The 14,818-nt window shown below is 45.0% G+C and overlaps 1 protein-coding gene across 1 annotated transcript in view; it reads left to right on the top strand.

The window, feature by feature from the left end:
• CDHR2 (cadherin related family member 2) overlaps window positions 1-14,818 on the top strand; it is a 239,739-nt gene that overhangs the window by 91,679 nt on the left and 133,242 nt on the right. The window contains exon 10 of the mRNA XM_077265704.1: window positions 9,641-9,716. Coding sequence (XP_077121819.1) covers window positions 9,641-9,716 — 76 coding nt within the window. The remainder of the gene's footprint in view (window positions 1-9,640; window positions 9,717-14,818) is intronic.

Consider the following 14,818-nt stretch of genomic DNA (forward strand, 5'->3'; position numbering starts at 1 on the left):
ACTGCAATTTTTAATTTTTTTTAACCTGGTTTGTGTTGTGTTTGCGTTTTCGCTGCAAAGACTCATACACAACAGGTGCACATAGCCTCGACGGGTCCATCAGAAAGACGGGCCCAGTGCACACGTTTTCCACAATCTGCACAGGATCCGTCATTTCAATGTCTTGATGGATCCTGTGCAGATTTGGAAGACGGAAGTGTGAAAGAAGCCTTAGCGTTCTCATCCACTATGATACCTGTTATGATCCGGTGACCTTGGAGCCGCATGAAACTTTCTCTGGAGTCGGTGGAACCTGTAATGACCGCAAATCCTGAACTAACACCGCAACTAGAAGTAGCCGTGGGGTGTGCCTAACATACCCTAGACACCTCAACACAGCTGGAGGACTAAATACCCCTATAGATGGAAATAAGAAATGCTATCTTGCCTCAGATCAGACCCCCAAAGGATAGGCAGCCCCCCACGAATAATGACTGTGAGAAGGAGAAGATTAGACACACGCAGGTAGAAAACAGGATTTAGCAAAAGAGGCCACTCTAGCTAAATAGGAAAGGATAGGACAGATTACTAGGCGGTCAGTATTAAAACCCTTCCAAAAATATCCACAGCAGATAATACAAAAAGTTCCACAATCTAACTAAAGACATGGAATGTATATCTGCCACTCCAGAGAATCCAGCAAGACTGAGAAAATACTGACACAATCTAAGCTGGACAAGAAAACACAAAGAATAGCACTGAATTGTGAAACACACAGCATGTGTGTCACAGGGAAAAAAACACCAGACACTTATCTTTGCTGATTTGTCAGAAAGGCAGGAGGAACCAGGAGAGGTCAAACACCTCCCAACAACAATTGACAACTGGCAAGGACTAATGAATCCTGCACACCTAAATACCCCAGTCAGAACTGCAATCAGCAGATACACCTGACCAGGACTGCAACTCAGGGGTAACTGCATTACCACCTACAACCACCGGAGGGAGCCCAAAAGCAGAATTCACAACAGTACCCCCCCCTTGAGGAGGGGTCACCGAACCCTCACCAGCGCCCCCAGGCCGATCAGGAAGAGCCAAATGAAAGGCACGGACCAAATCAGCAGCATGGACATCAGAAGCAAAAACCCAAGAATTATCCTCCTGGCCATAACCCTTCCATTTGACAAGGTACTGAAGCCTCCGCCTCGAAAAACGAGAATCCAAAATCTTCTCAACCACATACTCCAAGTCCCCATCAACCAAAACAGGGGCCGGAGGATCAACAGAGGGAACAACGGGCACCACATATTTCCGCAATAAAGATCTATGAAAGACATTATGGATAGCAAAAGAGGCCGGAAGCGCCAATCAAAAAGACACCGGATTAATAATCTCAGAAATCCTATAAGGACCAATAAACCGAGGCTTAAACTTAGGGGAAAAGACCTTCATAGGAACATTGCGGGAAGACAACCAAACCAAATCCCCAACCCGAAGCCGGGAACCAACACACCGACGACGGTTAGCAAAACGTTGAGCTTCCTCCTGAGACAACACCAACTTGTCCACCACATGAGCCCAAATCTGCTGCAACCTGTTAACCACAGAATCCACACCAGGACAGTCAGAAGGCTCAACCTGCCCAGAAGAAAAATGAGGATGAAAACCAAAAAAAAAAGGCGAAACGAAAGTAGCCGAACTAGCCCGATTATTAAGGGCAAACTCGGCCAATGGCAAAAAGGCCACCCAATCATCCTGATCGGCAGACACAAAGCATCTCAAATAAGTCTCCAAAGTCTGATTAGTTCGCTCGGTCTGGCCATTTGTCTGAGGATGAAATGCAGAAGAAAAAGACAAATCAATGCCCAGCCTAGCACAAAAGGCCCGCCAAAACCTAGAAACAAACTGGGAACCTCTGTCGGACACAATATTCTCCGGAATACCATGCAAACGAACCACATGCTGAAAAAACAACGGAACCAACTCTGAAGAGGAAGGCAATTTAGGCAAAGGCACCAAATGAACCATCTTAGAAAACCGGTCACAAACAACCCAGATAACCGACATCCTCTGGGAAACCGGAAGATCAGAAATAAAATCCATAGAAATATGAGTACAGGGCCTCTCAGGGACCGGCAATGGCAAAAGTAACCCACTAGCACGGGAACAACAAGGCTTGGCCCGCGCACAAGTCCCACAGGAATGCACAAAAGAACGCACATCACGTGACAACGAAGGCCACCAAAAGGACCTACCAACCAAATCTCTGGTACCAAAAATACCAGGATGACCAGCCAACACAGAACAGTGAACCTCAGAAATCACTCTACTAGTCCATCTGTCAGGAACAAACAATTTCCCCACAGGACAGCGGTCAGGTCTATCAGCCTGAAATTCCTGAAGAACCCGCCGTAAATCAGGGGAAATGGCAGAAAGGACCACCCCTTCTTTCAGAATGCCGACCGGTTCAAGGACCTCAGGAGAATCAGGCAAAAAACTCCTAGAAAGGGCATCAGCCTTAATATTCTTAGAACCCGGAAGATACGAAACCACGAAATCAAAACGTGAAAAAAACAAGGACCATCGAGCCTGTCTAGGACTCAGCTGTTTGGCAGACTCGAGGTAAATCAAATTCTTATGATCGGTCAGGACCACAATACGGTGCTTAGCTCCCTCAAGCCAATGTCGCCACTCCTCAAATGCCCACTTCATAGCCAACAACTCCCGATTGCCGACATCATAATTGCGTTCAGCAGGCGAAAACTTGCGGGAGAAGAAGGCACACGGTTTCATCAAAGAACCAACAGAATCCCTCTGAGACAAAACGGCCCCTGCCCCAATCTCAGAAGCATCAACCTCAACCTGAAACGGAAGAGAAACATCAGGTTGGCGCAACACCGGAGCAGAAGTAAATCGGCGTTTAAGCTCCTGAAAGGCAGAGACAGCCGCAGAGGACCAATTTGCCACATCAGCGCCTTTTTTCGTCAAATCAGTCAAGGGTTTAACCACGCTGGAGAAGTTAGCAATGAAACGGAGATAAAAATTAGCAAAACCCAAAAATTTCTGAAGGCTCTTCACAGATGTGGGTTGAATCCAATCATGAATAGCCTGAACCTTAACCGGATCCATCTCCATAGATGAGGGAGAAAAAATAAAGCCCAAAAAAGAAACCTTCTGCACCCCAAAGAGACACTTAGACCTCTTCACAAACAAAGCATTGTCACGAAGGATCTGAAATACCATCCTGACCTGTTCCACATGAGACTCCCAATCATTGGAAAAAATCAAAATATCGTCCAAATATACAATCAAGAATTTATCAATATAAGTCCGGAAGATATCATGCATGAAGGATTGAAAAACAGATGGAGCGTTAGTGAGCCCGAATGGCATCACAAGATATTCAAAATGGCCTTCGGGCGTATTAAACGCAGTTTTCCATTCATCACCCTGCTTAATACGAACAAGATTATATGCCCCCGAAGGTCAATCTTCGTAAACCAACTAGCCCCCTTAATCCTAGCAAACAAATCGGAAAGCAAAGGTAAAGGGTATTGAAACTTGACCGTGATCTTATTCAAGAGGTGATAATCAATACAAGGTCTCAAGGAGCCATCCTTCTTAGCAACAAAAAAAAAACCTGCTCCCAACCGTGAAGAAGATGGCCGAATATGCCCTTTCTCCAAAGACTCCTTAACATAACTCCACATGGCGGTATGTTCAGGCACAGACAGGTTGAAAAGTCGGCCCTTAGGAAACTTACTGCCTGGAATCAAGTCAATCACACAATCACAGTCCCTGTGCGGTGGAAGGGAACTGGACTTGGGCTCATCGAATACATCCTGAAAATCAGACAAAAACTCTGGAATTTCAGAAGAGGAAGAAGAGGAGATTGACATCAAAGGAACATCATTATGAACCCCCTGACAACCCCAACTAGTCACAGACATAGATTTCCAATCCAACACAGGATTATGTACCTGCAGCCACGGGAAACCCAGCACGATAACATCATGCAAATTATGCAACACCAGAAATCGACAATTTTCCTGATGGGCTGGAGCCATGTGCATGGTCACCTGTGTCCAAAACTGGGGCTTATTTTTAGCCAAAGGTGTAGCATCAATCCCCCTTAAAGGAATAGGGTTCTGCAAAGGCTGCAAGGGAAAAACAACACCCCTGCCAAACTCAAAATCCATTAAGTTCAAGGCGGCGCCTGAATCCACAAATGCCATGGCAGAAAATGATGACAATGAGCAGATCAAGGACACCGATAACAGAAATTTAGGTTGTACAGTACTGATAGTAAATGAACTAGCGATCCTTTTTGTCCGCTTAGGGCAGACTGAAATGACATGAGAAGCAGGACTTTGCTCTAAGGACGACGCCACAGCGCGCACAGTTTGACGCTCCCGCAAGCGCCGATCAATCTGAATGGCCAGAGACATAGAATCACTCAGACCGGAAGGCGTGGGAAACCCCACCATAACATCTTTAACGGATTCAGAAAGACCCTTTCTGAAAATTGCCGCCAAAGCATCATCATTCCATTTAGTCAACACAGACCATTTTCTAAATTTCTGACAATACAATTCTGCCGCCTCTTGACCCTGAGACAGGGCCAACAAGGTTTTCTCCGCTTGATCCACAGCATTCGGTTCATCATATAATAATCCTAAAGCCTGAAAAAAGGAATCTACATTAAGCAAGGCCGGATTCCCAGATTCCAGGGAAAATGCCCAATCCTGAGGATCGCCACGCAGCAGGGAGATGACAATTTTAACCTGCTGAATGGAATCACCAGAGGATCGCGGTCTCAGAGCAAAAAACAGTTTACAATTGTTTTTAAAACCCCAAAATTTGGACCTATCACCAAAAAACAAATCAGGAGTAGGAATCTTCGGCTCTAAAGCAGGAGTCTGAACAATATAATCAGAAATACCCTGTACCCTAGCAGCAAGCTGGTCTACACGAGAAGCTAATTCCTGAACATCCATGCTGGCACAAGACTCCTCAGCCACCCATAGATAAAGAGGGAAGAAAAGACAAAACAGGCTGCAGAAAAAAAAATGGCTCAACACCTTTCTTCCCTTCTTCTGAGATGCATTTAACTCATTATGGGCCAGTTGTACTGTTATGATCCGGTGACCTTGGAGCCGCATGAAACTTTCTCTGGAGTCGGTGGAACCTGTACTGACCGCAAATCCTGAACTAACACCGCAACTAGAAGTAGCCGTGGGGTGTGCCTAACATACCTGTTGTGAATTAGACTTTTTGGCTCCCTCTTGTGGTCACTAGTGGTATGACTCTGGGATTGTCTTTTTTCTGTTTGGCACTCACCTGGGTCGTTAGTCCAGGGGTGTCGCTATATTAACTTCCTGGATCCTTAGTCCAGTGCCTGGCATCGTTGTAATCAGATCCTTCTGTTGCTCCTGTCTGCTGGTCCTGGCTCTTGCAAAATTAAGCTAAGTCTTGCTTCTTTGTTTTTTGAGTTACTTGCTTTGCTACTATTTTTGTCCAGCTTGTACTAAATGTGATTTCTGACCTTGCTGGAAGCTCTAGGGGGCTGGTGTTCTCCCCCCGGCCGTTAGACGGTTCGGGGGTTCTTGAATATCCAGCGTAGATATTTTAATAGGGTTTTTGCTGACCATATAAGTCATCTTACTATATTCTGCTATTAGCTAGTGGGCCTCTCTTTGCTAAATACCTAGCTCATTCTTATGTTTGTCTTTTCCTCTTACCTCACCGTTATTATTTGTTGGGGGCTTGTATCCAACTTTTGGGGTCTTTTCTCTGGAGGCAAGAAAGGTCTTTCTTTTCCCTTCTAGGGTTAGTTAGTTCTCCGGCTGGCGCGAGACGTCTAGAACCAACGTAGGCACGTTCCCCGGCTACTTCTATTTGTGGTGCTAGGATTAGATATATGGTCAGCCCAGTTACCACTGCCCTATGAGCTGTTTTTTTGTGTTTGCAGACTTGGTATTGATTCCTGAGACCCTCTGCCATTGGGGTCATAACACATACTATACACCTCGACACAGCCGGAGGACTAAATACCCCTATAGATGGAAATAGGAAATGCTATCTTGCCTCAGAGCAGACCCCCAAAGGATAGGCAGCCCCCCACGAATAATGACTGTGAGAAGGAGAAGATTAGACACACGCAGGTAGAAAACAGGATTTAGCAAAAGAGGCCACTCTAGCTAAATAGGAAAGGATAGGACAGATTACTAGGCGGTCAGTATTAAAACCCTTCCAAAAATATCCACAGCAGATAATACAAAAAGTTCCACAATCTAACTAAAGACATGGAATGTATATCTGCCACTCCAGAGAATCCAGCAAGACTGAGAAAATACTGACACAATCTAAGCTGGACAAGAAAACACAAAGAATAGCACTGAATTGTGAAACACACAGCATGTGTGTCACAGGGAAAAAAACACCAGACACTTATCTTTGCTGATTTGTCAGAAAGGCAGGAGGAACCAGGAGAGGTCAAACACCTCCCAACAACAATTGACAACTGGCAAGGACTAATGAATCCTGCAAACCTAAATACCCCAGTCAGAACTGCAATCAGCAGATACACCTGACCAGGACTGCAACTCAGGGGCAACTGCATTACCACCTACAACCACCGGAGAGAGCCCAAAAGCAGAATTCACAACAGATACCCCTTTAATAGGACTCTTAGAGTATGATGTCCCCAAAAATGCCCTCACGCACAGTATACTTCCTCACAGTTAATTCTCCCCACATTAGTATTATATATTTTTAGAGTACCATTGATTCCATGGTGCTGTACATGAGAAGGGGTTATATACAAAATACAGATATGACTTACAGTAAAAAGAACTAACAATGATAGACAGGTACAGAGGGGAGAGGGCCCTGCCCTTGCAGGTTTATATTCCACAGGATAATGGGGAAGGAGACAGTAATTTGCTCTCACAGTACCCCCAACACGTATATTATGATGAACCCACAGAGACCCCCACCACACACACACAATATCATTGTTCCAAAGCCCACATACAGTCTGATGCCCACCACAAAGCCCTCACACAGTATGTTGGACCAAACAGCCCTCCACACCATGTATGTATACTGTTCGATGGCCACCACAGCACTGGAGCTGTATGATGGCTCCCAAAGTCCCCACACCATGTATGATGGAACCTACAGCACCTAATACTGTATGATACCACAAAAGCCCTTTACACAGTTTGTTGGCCCCATAGCCCTTATACACTATAATGACTCCCACAGTCCCTATACCTAGTATGATGGCTCCCACAGCTCCTGTATTTACAGTGTGATGGCCCCACACCTCCCCTATATACAGTATAATAGCCCGAACAGCACCCTATACAGTATGAAGTATTTCACAGCTCCATATACACAATATGATGGCCCCTACACCACTTATGATGGCCCTCATAGGCCCCCGCACCATGTACACTGCCCCCACAACTCTTCACACAGTATGATGGAATCCACAGCACTTATACAGTATGATAAACCGATGTATGATAAACTCACAGCCCCTCTTACATATGATAGCCCCCACTGCCCATTATACAGTTTGATGGCTCCCCACAGCTCCCTATACAAAGCATGGTTTCCTCCACAGCTCACTATATACAAAGCATGGTTTCCTCCACAGCTCACTATATACAGTATGATGGCTTCCACAGCTCTCTATACACAGTACAAAGGCTCCACAGTTCCCTATTTTCAGGATCATGCCCCTCACAGCTCCAATATATTGTATGATGGCTTCCATAACTCCTGATATACAATACTAGATGGTGGCCCGATTCTAATGCATCGGGTATTCTAGAATATGTATGTAGTTTATTTATGAAGATTTAAGAATAATGCAATGAATACACAGGATTTTCCGGGTAAAATATATACATTTTAATGAAATTTTATTGCTCATGGAACTTAATACAACTGAACGAAATTATTAAACAGATCATCAACATATATAAACCATTGCATGAATATCTCACTGTATTCAAATAAATCATCGGACGGAAGAAGTACATTGACACTATAATATATTTGTTAACAATATCAACCCAAAATATTGACTGACTGAATTTGTTCAGTAAACGTGACTGAACTACGTGGCACAGTGACTGACAGAACGTGTTCAGTAAACGTGACTGAACTAAGTGGCACTGTGACTGACAGAACTTGTTCAGTAAACGTGAGTGAGCTATGTTGCACTGTGACTGACAGAACTTGTTCAGTAAACGTGACTGAACTACGTGGCACTGTGACTGACAGAACTTGTTCAGTAAACGTGAGTGAACTACGTCACACTGTAACTGACAGAACTTTTTCAGTAAAAGTGAGTGAACTATGTCGCACTGTGACTGACAGAACTTGTTCAGTAAACGTGACTGAACTACGTGGGACTGTGACTGACAGAACTTGTTTAGTAAACGGGACTGAACTATGTGGCACTGTGACTGACAGAACTTGTTCAGTAAACGTGACTGAACTACGTGGCACTGTGACTGACAGACAAACAGACAGAATTAGACGTTTATATAGTAGATGATGTCCCTACAGCCCCCTGTATACAGACAGTATGATGGCACCACAGCTCCCCTAGATACAGTATGATGGCCCCTCAGCTCTCCTATATATGGTATGATCACTCCAAAGCTCTTATATACAGTATGTTGACTCTCACGGCACCCTATACAGTATGATGGACGGTATGATGGACTCTACAGTACTCCCACACCATGTATAATGGTCCCACAGCTCCTATTACCATTTATGATTACTATACACAGTATGATGCCCCACAGTATTTTAATTTTGATTAACAGAATGAAAAAAATACTAACCATCCACCTTGCTGAGTGACCTCAGACACACAGGCTTAATGATGGAACATCTTTCATTGCATTCAAGGGTATCTGCATCCTTAGGGTGCAGATACTGTTGAAATCGGAGTGCCTGGTGGAAGTGGGTGTGGGCAGTGCCACTCGGCACTGGCCTACCAGCTCAAGGGACCCATAACAGCTCCGTGGTCTACTGCTATGGGTAGTATACCACTGCTTTTGCTATCTGTTTTTTAATGGAAAGCACATGGACAAATGGACAGACTATGACCCTTTTTACATATTTTTGCATGCTGATTTGCAAATGAATCTTGCCTATACAATTCAATGGGTTAGCTAATGAAACGAACTGCCCTTAGATGCCATGTAGCAGTTGTGCTATATCCATTTTTCACTGAGTGATGAATAAGAGAAACAAAAAAGGGATGACTCGGATCAGAAATGAAAGAAAATTGGATCATGCACACTGATGGCATTACTTCATCTCTTGTGTACAAGAAAAAACAGATGTGTAAATTAGGCCTCACCCTAGGCACCCTTATAAAGTGGGTCTCCTCCAAAATTATAATTCTGATAGAGAGGAGAACCATGAGTAGAACCCACATGTGAAAAATTGACTTCTGAATGAGGCCTTAGTTATAGCAGGCAAAAAAAAAAATTAAAGCAATGAAGATATTTGGGAATATATTGAACCCAGGACTCCAGTAATTCTGCATCTGAACTCGCATCAACAGATTCAGTGAGATGGTACCCACAGAACTTTTCTGTAAAGTCTGCATTTCGTCTTTATACAGGGCTCCAGTGTCCTGACAGTTTCAGCTATTGATGGTGACAGGGGAATCATGGATGACATCTTTTATTACATAGAAAGTAAGTATGTCATCTGTAGAGAGTGCACAATGTTTGATATACAGTACAGACCAAAAGTTTGGACACACCGTCTCATTTAAAGATTTTTCTGTATTTTTATGACTATGAAAACTGTGAATTCACATTGAAGGCATCAAAACTATGAATTAACACATGTGGAATTATATACTTAACAAAAAAGTGTGAAACTACTGAAATTATGTCTTATATTCTAGGTTCTTCAAAGTAGCCACCTTTTGCTTTGATGACTGCTTTGCACACTCTTGGCATTCTCCTGATGAGCTTCAAGAGGTAGTCACTGGAAATGATTTTCACTTCACAGGTGTGCCCTGTCAGGTTTAATAAGTGGGATTTCTTGCCTTATAAATGGGGTTGGGACCATCAGTTGTGTTGTGCAGAAGTCTGGTGGATACACAGCTGATAGTCCTACTGAATAGACTGTTTTTTATTATTATTTTTATTATGGCAAGAAAAAAGCAGCTAAGTAAAGAAAAATGAGTGGCCATCATTACTTTAAGAAATGAAGGTCAGTCAGTCCGAAAAATTGGGAAAACTTTGAAAGTGTCCCCAAGTGCAGTGGCAAAAACCATCAAGTGCTACAAAGAAACTGGCTCACATGAGGACCGCCCCAGAAAGGAAAACCAAGAGTCACCTCTGCTTCCGAGGATAAGTTTATCCGAGTCACCAGCCTCAGAAATTGCAGGTTAACAGCAGCTCAGATTAGAGACCAGGTCAATGCCTGTTATGACCCCAATGGCGAGGGTCTCAGAGGAACGTGGAAGTCTGCAGAATACAAAAATCCAGCTCATAGGGCAGTGGTAACTGGGTTGACCATATATCTACTCCTAACGCCAACACTAGAAGTAGCCGGGGATCATTCCTACGTTGATTCTAGATGACACGCGCCAGCCGGAGAATCTAGCTACCCCTAGTAGAGGAAAACAAAGACCTTTCTTGCCTCCAGAGAAGGGGACCCCAAAGCTGGATAGAAGCCCCCCACAAATAATGACGGTGAGGTAAGAGGAAATGACAAACACAGAAATGAACCAGGTTTAGCACAGAGAGGCCCGCTTACTGATAGCAGAATAAAGAAAGGTAACTTATATGGTCAACAAAAACCCTATCAAAATCCACACTGGAAATTCAAGAACCCCCGAACCGTCTAACGGTCCGGGGGGAGAACACCAGCCCCTAGAGCTTCCAGCAAAGGTCAGGATATAGATTTGGAACAAGCTGGACAAAAATACAAAACCAAAACAAATAGCAAAAAGCAAAAGGCAGACTTAGCTGATATAACTGGAACCAGGATCAGTAGACAAGAGCACAGCAGACTAGCTCTGATAACTACGTTGCCAGGCATTGAACTGAAGGTCCAGGGAGCTTATATAGCAACACCCCTAACTAACGACCCAGGTGCGGATAAAAGGAATGACAGAAAAACCAGAGTCAAAAAACTAGTAACCACTAGAGGGAGCAAAAAGCAAATTCACAACAGTACCCCCCCTTAGTGAGGGATCACCGAACCCTCACCACGACCACCAGGGCGATCAGGATGAGCGGCATGAAAGGCACGAACTAAATCGGCCGCATGAACATCAGAGGCGACCACCCAGGAATTATCCTCCTGACCATAGCCCTTCCACTTGACCAGGTACTGAAGCCTCCGCCTGGAGAGGCGAGAATCCAAGATCTTCTCCACCACGTACTCCAACTCGCCCTCAACCAACACCGGAGCAGGAGGCTCAGCAGAAGGAACTACAGGCACAATGTACCGCCGCAACAAGGACCTATGAAATACATTGTGAATAGCAAACGACACAGGAAGATCCAGACGAAAAGATACAGGATTAAGGATTTCCAATATCTTGTAAGGCCCAATAAAACGAGGTTTAAATTTGGGAGAGGAGACCTTCATAGGAACAAAGCGGGAAGAAAGCCACACCAAATCCCCAACGCGTAGTCGGGGACCCACACCGCGGCGGCGGTTGGCAAAGCGCTGAGCCTTCTCCTGTGACAACTTCAAGTTGTCCACCACATGATTCCAGATCCGCTGCAACCTATCCACCACAGAATCCACCCCAGGACAGTCAGAAGGCTCCACATGACCCGAAGAAAAGCGAGGATGGAAACCAGAGTTGCAGAAAAAAGGCGAAACCAAGGTGGCGGAACTAGCCCGATTATTAAGGGCAAACTCAGCCAACGGCAAGAATGTCACCCAATCGTCCTGATCAGCAGAGACAAAACACCTCAAATAAGCCTCCAAAGTCTGATTGGTTCGCTCCGTCTGTCCATTAGTCTGAGGATGGAAAGCAGACGAAAACGACAAATCAATGCCCATCCTACTACAAAAGGATCGCCAGAACCTGGAAACGAACTGGGATCCTCTGTCTGACACAATATTCTCAGGGATGCCGTGCAAACGAACCACGTTCTGGAAAAACACAGGAACCAGATCGGAAGAGGAAGGCAGCTTAGGCAAAGGAACCAAATGGACCATCTTGGAGAAGCGATCACATATCACCCAGATAACGGACATGCCCTGAGATAGCGGAAGATCAGAAATGAAATCCATGGAGATATGTGTCCAAGGTCTCTTCGGGACAGGCAAGGGCAAGAGCAAACCGCTGGCACGAGAACAGCAAGGCTTAGCTCGAGCACAAGTCCCACAGGACTGCACAAATGACCGCACATCCCTTGACAAGGAAGGCCACCAAAAGGACCTGGCCACCAGATCTCTGGTGCCAAAAATTCCCGGGTGACCTGCCAACACCGAGGAATGAACCTCGGAAATGACTCTGCTGGTCCACTTATCCGGGACAAACAGTCTGTCAGGTGGACAAGACTCAGGCCTATCAGCCTGAAATCTCTGCAACACACGTCGCAGATCCGGAGAAATAGCTGACAAGATAACTCCATCTTTAAGAATACCAACAGGATCAGCGACTCCAGGAGCATCAGGCACAAAGCTCCTAGAAAGAGCATCGGCCTTCACATTCTTTGAACCTGGTAAATACGAGACAACAAAATCAAAGCGGGAGAAAAACAATGACCAGCGGGCCTGTCTCGGATTAAGGCGTTTAGCAGACTCGAGATACATCAGATTTTTGTGATCAGTCAAGACCACCACACGATGCTTAGCACCCTCGAGCCAATGACGCCACTCCTCAAATGCCCATTTCATGGCCAACAACTCCCGATTGCCCACATCATAATTTCGCTCGGCAGGCGAAAACTTCCTAGAGAAAAAGGCACAAGGTTTCATAACAGAGCAACCAGGGCCTCTCTGCGACAAAACGGCCCCTGCCCCAATCTCCGAAGCATCCACCTCAACCTGAAAGGGAAGTGAGACGTCAGGCTGGCACAAAACAGGCGCCGAAGTAAACCGGCGTTTCAACTCCTGGAAAGCCTCCATGGCAGCAGGAGCCCAGTTAGCTACATCGGAGCCCTTCTTGGTCATATCCGTCAAAGGTTTCACAATGCTAGAAAAATTAGCGATAAAACGACGGTAGAAGTTAGCGAAGCCCAAGAACTTCTGAAGACTCTTAACTGACGAGGGCTGAGTCCAATCAAGAATAGCTCGGACCTTGACTGGGTCCATCTCCACAGCAGAAGGGGAAAAAATGAACCCCAAAAAGGGAACCTTCTGTACACCAAAGAGACACTTTGAGCCCTTGACAAACAAAGAATTTTCACGCAAAATTTCAAAGACCAACCTGACCTGCTCCACATGCGAATCCCAATCATCAGAAAAAACCAAAATATCATCCAGATAAACAATCAAAAATGTATCCAGATACTTCCGGAAAATGTCATGCATAAAGGACTGAAAAACTGAAGGCGCATTGGAGAGCCCAAAAGGCATCACCAAGTACTCAAAATGACCTTCGGGCGTATTGAATGCGGTTTTCCATTCATCACCTTGCTTAATGCGCACAAGGTTGTACGCACCACGAAGGTCTATCTTGGTGAACCACTTGGCACCCTTAATCCGGGCAAACAAGTCAGACAACAGCGGTAAAGGATACTGAAATTTGACAGTGATCTTATTTAAAAGCCGATAATCAATACAAGGTCTCAAAGATCCGTCCTTTTTTGCCACAAAAAAGAATCCCGCACCAAGAGGGGAAGAAGACGGACGAATATGTCCTTTTTCCAGAGACTCCTTGATATATGAACGCATAGCGGTATGTTCAGGTACCGACAGATTAAACAGTCTTCCCTTAGGAAATTTACTGCCTGGGATCAAATCTATAGCACAGTCACAGTCCCTATGAGGAGGCAGTGCACTGGACTCAGACTCACTGAAGACATCCTGATAATCAGACAAATACTCCGGAACTTCCGAAGGCGTAGAAGAAGCAATAGACACAGGCAGGGAATCCTCATGAATACCACGACAGCCCCAACTTGAGACTGACATAGCCTTCCAGTCCAGGACTGGATTATGGGTCTGTAACCATGGCAGCCCTAAAACGACCAAATCATGCATTTTATGTAAAACCAGGAAACGTATCACCTCGCGGTGTTCAGGAGTCATGCACATGGTAACCTGAGTCCAATACTGCGGTTTATTTGCTGCCAATGGTGTAGCATCAATACCCCTAAGAGGAATAGGATTTTCTAATGGTTCAAGAGTAAAACCACAGCGCTTAGCAAATGAGAGATCCATGAGACTCAGGGCAGCACCTGAATCTACAAACGCCATGACAGGATAAGATGACAGTGAGCAAATCAAAGTTACAGACAGAATAAATTTAGGTTGCAAATTACCAACGGTGACAGGACTAACAACCTTAGCTATACGTTTAGAGCATGCTGAGATAACATGTGTAGAATCACCACAGTAGTAGCACAAGCCATTCCGGCGTCTATGAATTTTCCGCTCATTTCTAGTCAGGATTCTATCACATTGCATTAAATCAGGTGTCTGTTCAGACAACACCATGAGGGAATTTGCGGTTTTTCTATCACATTGCACCGAATTAGGTGTCTGTTCAGACAACACCATGAGGGAATTTGCGGTTTTGCGCTCCCGTAACCGCCGGTCAATTTGAATAGCCAGTGCCATAGTATCATTCAGACCTGTGGGAATGGGAAAACCC

This window comes from Ranitomeya variabilis, chromosome 5, assembly GCF_051348905.1.
Source record: "Ranitomeya variabilis isolate aRanVar5 chromosome 5, aRanVar5.hap1, whole genome shotgun sequence".
NCBI classification, from domain to species: Eukaryota; Metazoa; Chordata; class Amphibia; order Anura; family Dendrobatidae; genus Ranitomeya; species Ranitomeya variabilis.